General features: G+C 43.1%; 1 protein-coding gene across 4 annotated transcripts in view; it reads right to left on the reverse strand.

Moving 5' to 3' along the window:
• Positions 1 to 15,903, reverse strand: part of ZBTB40 (zinc finger and BTB domain containing 40) — a 78,832-nt gene that overhangs the window by 29,108 nt on the left and 33,821 nt on the right. For 3 of the 4 annotated variants that reach the window (XM_039231297.1, XM_039231289.1, XM_039231278.1), the window contains exons 2-3: positions 7,750 to 8,535; positions 6,925 to 7,058 (exon numbers count right to left, since the gene is read on the reverse strand). In XM_039231297.1, the coding sequence (XP_039087228.1) occupies positions 6,925 to 7,058; positions 7,750 to 8,461 (846 nt within the window). In that variant the 5' untranslated portion in view covers positions 8,462 to 8,535. The remainder of the gene's footprint in view (positions 1 to 6,924; positions 7,059 to 7,749; positions 8,536 to 15,903) is intronic. The other variant, XM_039231303.1, reaches the window with a different exon arrangement.

Below are 15,903 nucleotides of genomic sequence, written 5' to 3' on the forward strand. Positions count from 1 at the left end.
ACACACACACACACACAACATGAAAGGATCTCATGAAAATCTACACCTGCACCAATTCATCTAGATAGTTCTTATCAATTCTGGTAGTAACTATAGGTTTAAAATTTTTGTTTACAGAGATTCTTACCCTTTTCTCTTCCTCCCAGATAAACAGGAATTATGAACGAATTAGACTTTGTGTTTCTTGGCTCTGCTTGAGCTGGCTTTCCAATCACAGAATGGCTGTAGAAAGCCATGTTAAACTTAAAAGAAAAGGTTCCTATGATTTTTAGCCACGTACAAAAGTAAACTCAGATAAAACGCAGTTTAGGAATCCACATTAACTGAATTAGGTACTTCCATGAACCTGAAGTAACTCATTTTGTCTCTATGTTAAAAATAATAAGCAAATGAGATACCAACTTAGCTGAATGTTTAATCCCTTTTAGTCACATTTATTCAACCTTCTGTGCTTTTGTTAGTCCCTCTAAAGTCTCTTCTGAGGACGCCTTTTCCCTGATGGCAGTAGGCGGCAGGCAGCCTCTGACTGGTCCGCAATATCCCTGTCACCAGGTATTCATGCTGGTAGGCTGAACTTGATGACATGCTTCTGAGGAGAAGAATTCGGCAAAAGTAATGGGCCAGCACTTCAGAGGCTAAGCTGCTGTGGCTTCCATCTTGTCTGTGCGGCCATTCTCTGTCGTCGCTCTGAAGGCAAGCTGCCATGTCACAACCTGCCCTATGGGGAGGCCCACGTGGCGAGGAACTGAGGTCTCCGGCCAACAGTCAGTGAGTGGGCTTGGACATGACTCTTCAGAACCTTGCCAACAGTCGCATGAATGCACTGAGAACGAGACACTCCCCACCCCCACCCCACCCCAGCCGAGCCCTGAGCTGTCCGCAGCCTTGGCTGATGTACCCTGACACAGACCTCCTGGGGACCCTGAGCCAGGGACTCAGCTAGGTATGCCTAGCATCTTAATCGACAGAAACAGGGAGGTAACAAATGTGTGCTCTTTTAAACTGCTGAATGTCAGAGTAGTTTGTTACAAAACGATAAATAATGAACACAGACCCACTCAGTGCTAATACCCTCAGTAAACAGGTTTCTCCCTCTTTATCTTCCCTTCCCTTCCTCCCTTTCTTGGATGCATCTTAGCTGGTACAACACTTAGCCGTCCTCTTCTATCCTAAGCCGTGTTTTCAGCCGAAGCTGTCTGAACATCCCGAATCCACCTCTCTCAGTGTCCAATCTGTCAGGCATTATCATACGGGCTGTGGGGAAAGACGCTTTCATCAATGGTGGCATCTGATGCGCTTCTCATTATCCTCTCTGCTGTCTCCCCCTCTGCAGAACTGCTCAGCAGTGAAATTAAAACATTTGTTAACTTCATTGCTCAGCAGTGACACTAGGGTGTGACCATCTGGGAAGAAGGGCAGGGGTGGGCTGATGAGAGGGCCAGGAGGGAGCAGTCAGCTGCCCGGCCAGCCCTGCTCTTTGCTATTTCTTCCAGAACCTACTGGGGAGCTGGCACCAGAGCCAGCATTTTAACTGTTACTCAGTCAGCCTCCTCGGCTGCCTGGGGCTGCTCCGTGCGGTGAGCCCTTTTCTGAAATAGTGTGTCTGCCTCCACAGAGGGTGTCACATATTGTGACAGACCGGGGTTCACTGATCACTATCACATACCTTAACTCTGAGAGTTTTGCTCTTTAACCATACATTTGGAATTCCTTTGATTCTTAGAGTTAAAGGTACTTCAATAAATTCATATCAATTTATGGTCACATGTGTAATCAAAGTACTTTGATTTATGAATGAATTACAGGTCAGTAGATTTAAAGATGGGACAGTTTCTTTCTAAAATTTAGTCTTAGCCTCACACTAAGGTCTTTTAAATTGAATTTACTTATTTTCCCACTTGTCTGGTTAGTGCCTTTGGGTGTGTTTGAGCTAAGCTGCATTCTTGGTCACTTGTGCCTCCCGTGAATGCCGAGCCAGATGACAGCACTAACCATACAGACCACGTGCGCTCAACACCATCATGGACACTGTGCACACTTGTGCCACCTGCAAAACTCCTCATGTCAGCCCCCGGGGCATTACTGTTACTCCGTAAAGGAGTTGAAGGTGTGAGGTGACCTGCCCAAGGCTGCACAGCCAGGAAGTAGTTCCCTGGATGAAACAGAGCTTATTCCACTGACCTGGTCCCCTTTTCATCATTCCAAACTCCCAGCTTTTGAGTGTAACCAAATCCGTTTACACTGCATTCTACTGGACTTACTAGAATCATCACTTGGAACACTGGGTCATATTTCGGCCATCTGTAGCATTCCTGCTGGTACCAATGATTTGTACGCAGACTGGTACACAGTAGGTGCTTAATAAATACTTGTTTAACCAAATGAAATTCCCTTGCCCTAAAACCAATAGCCCTTCTACCTATGGCTGCATACCTCAGATGTAATCATTTGCAGAGAGAAGATTTGGAAAAAGAACAACTTATTTTCATTTCTCATAGGCCTTTGAAATGATGTTATTAACTCCTTAACAGGGTCACTGTACGATGTCAGTGAACAGTCCACAAAACACAGAGCTGCACTTCTTGACAAACCTCCAAAGTAGTGACATGGCTGAAAACAACACATTCACATGGGAGACTTGTCTGCCTTTGAAACAAAGTTGAAGGAGAAAAAAATGCTACTAGATCTTAAGCTTTGGGAGTCTTTCTAGAACTTTAGGTGAAAAGTGGATCAAACAGCAAGGAAATCAATAGTAGAAGTTATCTCCTTATTCTAGTCATAGATTCACTCTGCTATATACACAATTAATTAAAAGCAAGGACATGGCTAGGAATAAAGAAAGAAGACAATTCAAAGTTCTTGCATTAAAGCTGAAAAAAAATATGAGCTTGCCTTTAAACAGAGGTTTTGCTCAGCTCAGCCAGAAAGCCTGTTAAGGTCAGTATCTGCTTTTTCTAATGGGTAGCAATATTGTATGAGATAAAGACAGGCAGAAGCCACTTTCCCATCCCAGCACCCAGGAGATTTCTCCTTAATCAGCTTTGGCTTTGGTTGTACACAACCCAAGCAGCCTGGCCTCCCTCTGTTGCCGCAATCACTGCTCAGGGAATGGCTTTGCCACCTTTCATCATATGTCTCAGGAAAGAGAGTAATCAGGACACTAGTTCAGGGTGTCTTCCTGAACCCCTGGTCCGGGCCAGGTGCACAGTCTCTACCTATGCTTCAGAAAAGGAACAGGCTGGTCCATCTCAACCAGACTGCTCACAAGCCTTAACAATCCTCAAAATTACACATCTAAGCACAGATTATTTTTAATGTTAAGCTGTCTTTTTAATGTTATGCTGATTAACCAAATAACAACAACAAAAAGCATTCAAAGCTCCTTGGGAGCCAAAACTGTTTAAATAGAAAAATAACAAACAAACTCCTAACCTTTATGATTGCAGCTGAAACACAGACTGATGTTTCAAGTGAACAGCTCGCAAATGCTTTCAATATTGAGGCCTTCTGGGGATTCCCACAGTTTGGTGACTTCCAAAAAAATAATTACACGTGTGGCAGGACTTCTTTGCTATAGGGATAGGGATCCAGTCTTACTTCTTTTTCTTTTCCCAGCAACCAGCTCAATGCCTGGCACATACCAGCTGCTCAGTAAACATGTGCTGAATCAAGGGGTAAGCAAAGAGTAACACTTGGGAGAAATGTGTACTTGGTGGCACCTCAAATCACTGAGCGGCGTCAGCACAGACACTGTGGCACCTGCCATCACACATGAAGAACTGTGTAAGCCATTAACTTCTCTAGCAGTGCTTCTCAGAAATGTGGTCCACAGATGCCAAAACAGCAAAACGGGGAGCCTGTTAAAGATGCAGATACCAAGCTCTACCACAACCTAAGGGTCCTCAGACCCTCTGGAAATGAGGTCTGGAGGTGCGTGTTTCAACAAGAACACCGAATGATTTGTACATACACTGGACCCACTGATCCAGAGACCAATGGCTTTGTACAGGACACGACACCTGCAGCTCAGGAAGGTACTTCCAAGTGGGTAATGGTACCTATTTGAAAGCATGACTTGCAAATTAAACTTAAAGAAACAGCAATCCATCTCATATGTCAGAGCAAATGACCATGGTACTAGGATATTATAAGGCATTAAGTAAAAAAGGGGTTTCAAGGTCAACTAGGTCTAAAATAGAGAGTTAACTTAGAAACAATAGCAATCCAAGCTCTTTCTTTGTGCCTGGAATTGTACTGTGAGTTTTACATGAATAATCTTTATTAATTTCACAACGATCCTGGGATGTAGGTAGTAACATTCCCGTTTTACAAATTAAGAAATTAAGGTTTATAGAGATTAAGTTATTTAAGAGCACAACATTAGCAAATGAAAGAGCTGAATAAAATAATTGTATATCCACACACTGGAACTCTGCTCAGGCAGAAAAAGGAATAAACATGCAACAACATGGATAAACCCCAGAAGAATTATGCTGAATGCAAGAAGCCAGACCAAAAAGAATATAGGCTATATGACTCCCTTTGTATATAATACTCTAGAAAATACAAATTCACCTACAGAGAGAACGCAGATCACTATCACCTGGGGATGGGTAAGTTGAAAGGGGGAGGAGGAAGGAATTACCAAGGGCATAAGTACATTTCAGGGTGATGGTATGTTCTAGATCTTGCTTGTGGTGATGGTTTCACGTTTTAAAACTTCTCAAACTGTACACTTTAAATATATACAGCTTGCTGTATGTCAATCATATCTTAATCAACCTGTCTAAAGAGAAGTTAAAAAGTGAGAGAGATGGGGTGCCTGGGTGGCTCAGTTGGTTAAACGTTCGACTTCGGCTCAGGTCATGATCTCTGGTTGTGGGTTAGGGCCCCACGTCGGGGCTCTGTGCTGACAGCTCAGAGCCTGGAGCCTGCTTCTGATTCTGTGTCTCCCTCTCTCTCTCTGTCCCTTTCTTGCTCACACTCTGTCTCTCTCTCTCTCTCAAAAATAAATGAAAATTTAATAAGTGAAAGAGAAGTACAGGGCCTAAGTACAAGCAGTACTTCACCAGCTCTATATTTTAATTTAATCTTGTGCTCTTTAACCATTTGTCTTTTTCTTTCTGCAGCTGAAAGGTTTATTATGGAATGTAACAGACTCAGTTTTAAATACGGCCACCAAGTGATTTGAAGAGCTCTTACTCTGACCTCTAAAACTGAGAAAAAAATAACATAAGCCTATAATGATCCCCAACAGTGAATCAGTGTTCTTTCAAAGTACTATTAATGTTATTGCCATCAAAAGATTAGGACAAGAATCGGGAGGGAAAAAAAATGTTGAATGAAACCACACAGAGCAAAAATTTCTTGAGCACTTGTTATTTGCCAGCCATTTTAGGTGCCGCTATTGGAAAAATGCTTAACACACAGTTCAAGCAAGTCCACAGGCAACACTGATAATCTGAGTATTGCTGATCTAAGGAATGCTGCTGCTCCATAACCAAAATTAAGTGGAGAGGAAGTCCTAAGAAAATACACGAAGAGGTGTGTCTATAACCTATCAAGGCAACAAACTAGTGACAAAAATGATAGATTAAACCATTAAGAGAACATCCAAGTGCAAAAATATAAAATCATAATGTCCTTCAGCACAATCGGTACAAAGAATACCAAGGATCTGTACCAAGACAGCAACTCGTAACCTCCCTACCAGAGTCATGAAGGTCGACCCAGTCTTATAAAAAGTTTCTCTCTCAAGAAAATAACGTGCAGCCAACTACTGATTAACTGTGGTCAAAGTAAATACTTGACCTTGAAATGTTTTTTTTTAAAAAGTAACTTGCTATGAATCAGGGAAATACTTAAATAGTAGAAGACATTTACTGTTTGGATTATGGTAACTAACAGCAACACGGGAGGCCTTCCCCATGCCGCCCCGCCCCTCAGATGCGCCTGCAGGGACAGTGCCCTCTGGCTGTGCCAGCAGGTCTCAGCATGGGAGGCACGGCTGAGTGGAAAAAGAAGCAAGAGGAGTTCTAAAGTGGCTGTGCAATCAATCCTGTAGGTTCAAGATCTGAGGAATCCCACAGGTGGGGACGCGTCTCCCCAAGACACTGAAAAGAAGAAAAGGTCAGCTAAGAAAGCATATGGTAACCACTGGGCAGTTTTCTGTCGGGCAATTCTTAAACATTTATATATACATGACATACGTGTATCACTTTTACTCTGTTGGCAATAACACCCAGCGTGCAAGGAAGGGAACAGCTCTAAAGTCAAAATGGTTCGGTTTGACTTCTTGCTCAGTCCTCTGAGCCCTGTAACCTTGGCCATGTTATATTACCTCTTTGAGACAGTTTTCTCATTCATAGAATGGGGCTAAAAAAAGTAAAATAGTATCCACCCTGGTGATCTGTTAGAATTAAATGTGATAACATGTGTCCCAAGCATAGCATCGTAAGTATTCAATAAATATTCACCATAACTGTTTTTGTGTCTGAAAATGGCCACTGTATTCCTAAACGCTGAATGCAATTTACTACGTAAAGTTTATAGTAAATCCTTTCCGTGCCATGTTTTGAGTATTTCTTGTTGTTCTGCTTTGGTTTTTATCATTTAATCTCGATTTGGGGTTATCCATGACTACCCCTCTGCTTCATTTTACCCTTGATTAATCAGGAGGAAATGGTATGATGAGTTAAGTATCCTGGATCAAAATTGGTTGAAAGCCGGGATTCAGGTTTTGAAAGCACATTGCCTAGTACTGTTGCAAGACTGCTTTTTAGAGAATAAATGTCAAAAAAATTTTAAGTCTGAAAAAAGCGAGGCCCTGAGATGTTTTGCATTTTCACTGTTCTGCCCCATATGGGAGGCTGACCTGGTGTCCAGAGAGCATGCCAGCAAGCAAACAAAACTCGCAGGACCTACCTCCTCCTGTGCACCTTGAATTTCTGAACATTCTTCTAGTCTTTTTGAAATATCCTGGGTAACCAAGAGTGCTTCAGAGAAGATACTTTCATTTTCTAGAAGAAAATTCAGCTGATGGTGTTTCCTCTCATACTCTGAGTGCAAAACAAAACACAATAAAAAAAATTAGTGATTCATTACTTGAAATGATGTGTAAAAGGCTGAGCTGACGTCCTTTAGGGCACATACTGCATTTATGACTGACTCCCGCCACATCAGTTATGGGTGACAGAGAACAGTGTCTCTAACAGCCTCCTCCTCTGTGCCATCCTCGTCCTGGCTACAATAACGGGTAAACATCGAAACTGATATATCGCTGCTTCAGTATTGCTATTCTGCTCTTAGTTCATCTTCAGACTTCCAACACTCAAAACCACAAACACTTTTAAAAGAAGAATGCCCCAGGAGGGAGCTCTGCTTTGGATTTTGTGTGGCATTGGATTGGATTTTGGTTTCCTATCTAGCAGTGGTCTTTGGTAAATTCATCCCTGAAACAAAAAATTCATGGGGCACCTGGATGGTTCAGTCGGTTGAGCATCCAGCTCTTGGTTTTGCCCAGGTCATGATCTCACATATCCTGAGTTCAAGCCTCAAGTCGGGCTCTGCACTGGCAGCACGGAGCCTGCTTGGCATGCTATCCCCCCTTCTCTGCCCCTCCCCCCACCACTCTCTCTCAAAAATAAACAAACTTAAAAAAAAAAAGAAACAAAAAATCCGTAAGGATAACTGAATATGTAACGGACAACAGCAGGCCAGGTTACAGGGCGACTATTAGGGGACCGTTACCTGGTCCCGAGCCCGCCTCCCTCACCTCCCTCGCCTCCCTCAAGGCTTGTCCGGCAGGGGCCGGGGCAGCACCTTCAGCGGCGTGAGGGGTCTCCACTGCGGTGTGTGCGTTCCCCCGAGCCTCCTGGGCAGTGGAAGGACCCGCACTCATCTCCTGTGCCACCGTACAGACAGCCTCCCCAGCCTCGGCTCTCACGGTGCCCCCTGGGGACGCAGAGCCTTCCAGGGGTGAGTAAGGCTCTCGGGCACCCTCCGGGGACAGGATCTCCGCCTCGGGCTTCTCCTTCTCCGACTCCTTCGTGCCCGGATCTGTGGGCACCGTGGAGACATCCCGCACCAGCTGGCCCTGAACAGAGCAGCTTACGAGGTTGGTCAGAAGGTTTTTACAACTAACGGCCACGTCAAACATCTGCAGGCTGTCGGCTAGAGAGATGATTTTGGAGAAGTTGTGCTTGCCCACGGGCAGCTTGCCAGTGTACATCATCTCGAGCAGGAGGGCGAACTCCTCGGGGCTCACCACGGACGCGTCGATGGAGATGGTGTCGGTGTTGTCCAGCAGGGTTTTGAACAGGAGGCTGGCCGCGGCCAGGACGAGCTTGTGGGCCCTGAAGTAAATGGCGCCGATGGAGACGGTGCAGTCGCAGAACTGCTGCTCCTTGCACAGGGTGTAGAGCTGCTGCAGCAGCTGCTGGCTGTAGTTGGGGAGCTCCATCGCGGCGGCCCTGCCCCAGGACGTCTCACCCTCTCTTCTTCCAGAACCCACTTCTTGAGGGTCAGGGCTACACCCTAGAGAAGCCCAGAAAGTGCCGTGTTAACACTTCACAAGCACAGAGGGAAACACCTTTGGGTGAAATAGTCAAACGAACAGGCGATTCACTCCTGCATCTGACGAATGCTGCTCAACAGGGAGGGGCGGTGTGCCAGGTAGGTGACGTGAAGGACAATGCCTGTCACGTGTTCAACTATATGAAAGCCACTACGCTTAGTGCTTCATCTGGACACACTCACGGGGTCCTCACGATGATATCATCCCCTCCCCATTTTACAGATGGGACTGGAGCTCAGAGGTACAGAGAGAACCAGCCTGAGGAAAAACAGCTGGGACATGGCATGTGCGCGTCACCCACGTCAGAGCTGGGGGAGATTCACTGCTGTATGCGTCCCTGCTTCCAGTGAGTACTCAGCCGGATGAAGAAGGCTTATGCAGTTACATAAAGAGATCTACAGTACACGCCCTCATCTCGCCTGACCCATCTGCAACATGGGACACGGGCATCACTCCCTCCCGCTTCAAACGCCTGCTTCACTCACTCCTGTGACCTCACCACCCAGCATCCTTTGCTCTGTGTCACACTGGCCTCTACGGCTTAGAATGCTCTGGGACTCAGTCACCTCTCCTCTGATCTTCTGTGTCATCTGATTCCACACTTGGAAACATCCACAAATCCTGACTATGCGGCTCATCCCTATCCCGTCGGCTGGCAGGGTGACACCTCAAGCTCAGTCCTCCTTGGAGTCCAGAGGCACACCTCCAGCTGCCAGCTCAGCATCTCCGATCGGAGGCCAGACAGGGTGTTCCAACTTCTCCCCCAAACTCTCCTGCCATCTTCCTGCTCTACAGCAATTTTGTCTTTCTAGTTGGTTAGACCAAAACCCAAAAGTTGACCTCGATTCCTGCCTTTTCCTCGTACTCCATATCCAATCCTTCTTAAATCCTGTTGGCTCTACCTTCAGCATATATCCAAACCCAGTCACTTCCTGCTGCCTCCCCTGGCTCTCTCTGGTCAGTCCGAGCCCCCGCCCCCTACTACCTGGACTACTACAGCAATCCCTTCTAACTGTCTCCGTGCCTCTGCCCCTTTCCAGCACTAACCTCACCCCATCCTCCCTCAATCCAGAAGTCAGAGGGGTCTTCTTACTACACAGCCACATTCTGTCCCTTACCGGCACAAAGGCCTCCTGGGCTTCTGGTCTCAGAGTAAATACCAAAAGCCCAAGTTCTCCTAATGGCCTACACTCCCCCTCATAACCTGGCTGGTATTAACTCTCTGATGCCATCTTCTACCCCGTCTCCCGCATGCATTCTGCCTTCAGCACACAGCCTTCCTTACGGATCATGGAACACACTAAGCATGTTCATCTGCAGGTGTCTCCACACGTGTGCACGGCTCACTCTCCCTTCCATCAGGTCTCTGCTCTGAGGCCACATCATCACTGAGGGCTTCCCTGACCGTGTCCTCTAAGTAGCAGCCTCTCCTCCATTCCATTCCTCTTACTCTATTTATCTTCATAGCATTATTACCCATGACCTATATTTTCACTTATTATCATGTATCTCCCTTCACTGGAACGTAAGCTCCATTAGGAAAGGAACTTTTTAAAATCGTCTGCTATATCCCAGCGCTTAAAATTCTGCCTAAGACGAATGTTGTTGATTAGATGGTGGAATCAATAAATGAATGGAATGAGATGTAATGGCAGAGAATTGCACCCAGAAACCCAGTTTGGGAAAAGGGGTGTCAAGCAGTTAGAGGAGCTGACCTGCCTGAATAAACGAGCAGGCAGTGACAAGGGGAAGACAGTGCTCCAAGCAGGGAGCCTGCGTGAGGCACACCAACAAGAAAACACCCCCAGTGGTGGCGAGGAAGGGGAGGAGGGGGACTGTAAGGAAGTCAGTGATGCTGGAACACAAAGCAGGGAACAGGGAGTATCAGGGGCTACATCTGGCAGGCAGGGGTGTGGCCACAGAGAGATACATGGACCATGGTTAGGAGCTTGGATTTGTCTGAAAGGGAATGAGGAGCCACTGAAGGGTTTGAAAGGCTTTAAGCAGGGAAGTCGCATGGTCAGAGATGCATCTTAAATGTATCATCTAAGTGACATTTGCACAGAACTGAGGGGGATAATGCTAGAGACAGGCTCTATTATTGCAGGAGTTCAGAGATAAATCAATGAGGACTTTGACCGGGAGAAGTGGCAAGAGAAGAGAGAGAAATAGACAGCCAAAAATATTCAGAAAATGTAACTGTCATGATTTAGAGTCTGAGTGCACGTGAGGGAAGAGAGAGACAGCTCCCAGGTCCTGGTATGGTGCGTGGGGGTGGACGCTGAGATGATCCAGACAACATGAGAAAAGTTTAGGGAAAAAGACATCCAGTTCAGTTTTGGGTTTGATGATAGCCAAACTGTATACTCTCACTTGGATAAAGAAAAGAAAACGTACTGACAAGGTGGGGGGGGGTGGGGGTGGGAGGGGGGTGGAGACAAATGTCAGAATAACCCCAGTTGCCTTTGTTAGCGAGACTGTGGATGATCTCCTTCCAATCCACCACCATTTCTTTATTTTCCCACATTTGAAGCTGACAGATAAAAATACAAGTATTTCCAAGTTCTGGTTTCTGGTCTGGCATGGAAGGAGCTTAGGAAGTCACCATTCCATCCTGACGACAGGTAAAAAGCTGAAAATAAAATGGAAAGGCCAACAACTCTTTTTAGATTTGTCAGAGAACTGAGGTCACAGGGCAAAACTGCTATGCCCTAAATTGGAGAGAAAGACAGGCAGATACAGAGAATCACAGCTTCTCGGAGCAGAAACCCACCATCAGACACATGGTGGGAACCACACCAGGAAAGTAAAATAAAAACTGAAATGACAAATTGCTTCAGGCTCAAGGTGGACAAGTCTGAGTTAAAAACTACAGAGGGACCAAGTCATAATTCTGTGAGTTTTACCTGCAGGAGCTCTAAGGGGTGAATATAGGAGAAAACTTTCCTCCTGCTTCTGGCAGGGGGAGGGAGGGAGGGAACTAACCATTTTTAAATATGCCAGAGCAGTCTGTCCTTAACAATGCCTAGCTTCAGGAGAAACTGTTTTACCAGATTCAGACCTAACTGGAGGAAGGAAAATATACTTCTGCCCCCAACATCCTGCACCAAGGTGGGGGTGGGGTGGGGGTGGGGGTGGGGAGATGTTTGAAAAACATCGGTGAAGTTCATGGTCCAGGGGCACAGGCTCACCAAAGTACTGAGCGCTAATCATCAGTCTGTAAAATACTTCCTCCCCTGCACCTTACCATCCCATCATCGATAGGCCTGCTTACTACAATTTCTTTTATCCACTACTTTATGTCTACCTTTCAAGAAAAAATATTTCAAAACATACTGAAGGGCAAAAAATAGAACTTTAAGAGAGTGAACAAGCATCAGAACCACAGTCAAATATGTCAGGAGTTATCTGATCAAGAAGTGTTTTTTGGGTTTGTTTTTTTTTTAAGTTTATTTATTGAGGGGGGAGGGGGCACAGAGAGAGAGGGAGAATCCCAAGCAGGCTCCATGCTGTCAGTGCAAAGCCCAACACAGGGCTCAAACTCACAAAATATGAGATCATAGCATGAGCCAAAATCAAGAGTTGGATGCTTAACCAACTGAACCACCTGGGTGCCACTCTGACCAAGAATTTTTAACAAGCACGATTAATATGCTAAGGGCATTTGTGGAAAAAGTAGACAACAGGCAAGAAAGGATGAATAATAGAAGAGAGATGGAAATAAGAGAAAATGAAAAAAATGCTACAAGTCCAAAATGTAACAGAAATTAGGAATGCTTTTGATATGTTCATTAGAAAACTGGAAAGAGCTGAGGAAAGAATCTCTGACTTTCAGGATTGATATAACAATAGAAACTTCCCAAACTGAAAAGAAAAGTGAAAAGATCAGGACAGATTATCTAAGAACTTCAAGACAACTACAAAAGGTAAAACATATGTTCAGTGGGGATATTTGACGGAGTGAAAGTAAAAGGAACAGAAGCAATATTTGAATAATGACTGAGCAGTTCCCCAAATTAATGTCAGACACCAAACCGCAGGTTGAGGTGCTCAGAGAACACCAATCAGGATAAATGGCAAAATACTACATTTAGGCATATCATATTCAAACTACAGAAAAATCAACACTTAAAACAAAAAATCTCCAAAAAGAAGGGGAGGGGGTAGATCACCTCTGATTTCTCCTCAGAAGCCATGCAAACAGGAAGAAAGTAGAATAAAATATTTGAAGGGTGAGAGAAAAAAAAAAGCAACCTAGAATTCTGTAACAGAACTTAGGAATTACCCTTCAAAAGTAAGGGGAGGGGGGAAATAAGGTCTTTCTCAGACAAGCAAAACTGACTCAGTTGCCATTAGATCTGCCTTCCAAGGTATGTTAAAGAAGTTCTTCAGAGAGAAAGAAAATGATAAAGTATAGAAATCTGAATCTACATAAACAAATGAAAAGCACTGGAGAATGAATAGGTGGAAGGTAAAATAAAAACATTTATTTCTTAATTCTTAATTGATATTACTGATAACTGTTCAAAACCATAGCAATTTATTTTATTATGTATGCTTATGTTTCAATATACATATATATGTGTGTGTGTATATATGTGTGTGTGTGTGTGTGTGTGTGTGTGTGTGTGAAATAAATGACAACAATGATACAAGGGATGGGAGGGAAAAATCAGGATTATTTTATTAGTAAATATGGTACTTGTACTACCTGTGAAGTGGTATAGTGTCATTTGAAAGTGGACTTGAATTAGACATAAATGTACAATGCAAACTACAGAGCAACTACTAAAACCAGTCTGAAAAGGAATATAACTGATAGGAAAGAAGTGAAAATGGACTCAAGTCAAATAGTCAGTTAAAACCATGAAAGAATGAAAAGAACGTGGAAGACAAAAATAGGAACAAAGAACAAGGGCAACATATAAACAACATTAACAAATATGGCAGATATAAATCAACTATAGCAATAATCATTTCAAACATCAATGGTCTAAATACACCTACTAAAAGGCAGATATCAGAATAGACTGAAAAACAGGACCCAAACTCTACATTACCTGCAAGAAACCCACTTCAAATATAAAGACATATATAGACTTAAAGTAAATCCACAGAGAAAGATATATTATGCTAGTACTAATCAAAAGAAAGCAGGAGTAGCTATATTAATTTGAGACAGAATACACTTCAAGGTAAGAAAAGTTATCAGGGATAAAGAGGGACATTACAAAATAGAAAAGGGGTCAACACTTCACGAAGACATAATCTTCTACATGCATATGCCTAACCAGAGAGTATCAAAACAATGCAAACTGAAAGAACTGCCGAGAGAAATAGACAAATCTATGATTATAGTTGGAGACTTTAAACGTCCCTCTATCAGAAATGGACAGGTCTAGCAGGCAGAACTTCACTAAGGACACAGTAGAAGTCAACAGTACTACCAGTCAACAGGGTATAATGGGCATCTATAGACTTTTCAACTAAAGACAGGAGATTAAACATTCTTCTCAAGATCACATGGAACATTCACCAAACTAGACCAATTCTGGGCCATAGAACACCCTTAACAAAAGGAACAGAAATCATACAATCTCTGCTCTCAGACCACAACAGAATTAAACTAGAAACCAATGACAAAGAGCTAGCTGGAAAGTCCCAAATACTTAGGAGATTAAACACCAAACAGTTTTCTAAAAATTTTTAATCTTTATTATTTTTTTTTTTGAGAGGGAGAGACAGAACATGAGCAGGGAGGAACAGAGAGAGGAGACACAGAATCAGAAGCAGGCTCCAGGCTCTGAGCTGTCAGCACAGAGACCAATGTGGGGCTTGAACTCATGAACAGTGAGACCATGACCTGAGCTGAAGGTGGACACTTAACCGACTGAGCCACCCAGGAGCCCCAAACAACACACATTTTTCTAAATAACACATAGGTCAAGAAATCTCAAGAGGAATTTAACTAGGGGGTGCCTGGCTGGTTCAGTAGATGAAGCAGGTGACTCTTGACTTCAGGGTTATGAGTTCAAGCCCCAGGTTGGATGTAGAAATTTAAAAATATATATATTTTCTAAACTAAATGAAAATGTAAATACAACCCATCAAAATCTGTAGAATGCAGCAAAAGCAGTGCTTAGAAGAACATCTATAGCACTGAATGCATTTTCCGAAAAGAAGAACTAAAACCAATCATTTAAGCCTCCATTTTGGGATGTTAGAGCAAGAACAAAGTAAATCCAATTAGACAGTAGGAAAAAAATTAGCAGGGAAATAAATGAAATTGAAAAGAGTAAATGTATATAGGAAAATCAATGAAACCAAAAGCTGGTTCTTTGAAAAGATCAATAAAATCAGTATGTCTCTAACCAGGCTAACTAAGGAAAAATAAAGACAAAAAACCGAAACAAACAAACAAACACAAATTATTCATAACAGAAAAGAAAAAAGGGACATTACTATAGACTTCACATACAGTGAAAAGATAATAAAAAATATTAAGAGCAACTTTATGCCCACAAATTTGAGAACTCTGACAAAATGGATCAATTCTTTAAGAGACACAATCTGCCAAAACATACACAAGAAGAAATTTTTGAGACAATCTGAATAGGCCTAAATCTATTAAAGATATTGAATAATTAATAACTTTCTAATACTGGAAACACCAACCCCAGATAGGCTCACCTGTGAATTCTACCAAAAATGTAAGGACAAAACTACACCAATTCTGTCTGCTTCCAGAAGACAGAAGCAGAGAGAATACTTCCTAACTTATTCCATGAAGCCAGCATTATACTAACACCAAAACCAAAGACATAACGAAACACACACACAGATACACACAGACCAACATCTGTCATGAACCAAGATACAGAAATCCTCAACAAAATATTAGCAAATCAAATCCAACAAAGAATGATATACCATGATCAAGAGGGATTTATCCCAGGTATCCAAGGCTGGTTCAATATTTGAAAATCAGTAAATGTAATCCATCATATCAACAGGCTAAAGAAGAAAAATCACATTATCATATCACTTGTCAAAATCCAAAATGCATTTTGATTAAAAACTCTCAGCAAGTTAGGAATAGAGAGAAACTTCTTCAATTTGATAAACAACATCTATAAAAAACCAACAGTTAACATTATAGTTAATGGAGAGAAACTTGTTCTTGCTAAGATCAGGAACAAGGTAAGGGTGTCCCCTCTCACCATTGCTTTTCAATATTGTACTTGAAGTTCCAGCTAATTAACAAAACAAGAAAAGGAAATAAAAGGTCTCTACAGAATGGGAAGAAAGGAATAAGACGGTCTTTGTTC

Source organism: Hyaena hyaena, unplaced genomic scaffold, assembly GCF_003009895.1.
Source record: "Hyaena hyaena isolate Hyena2069 unplaced genomic scaffold, ASM300989v1 scaffold_3, whole genome shotgun sequence".
Lineage (NCBI taxonomy): Eukaryota > Metazoa > Chordata > Mammalia > Carnivora > Hyaenidae > Hyaena > Hyaena hyaena.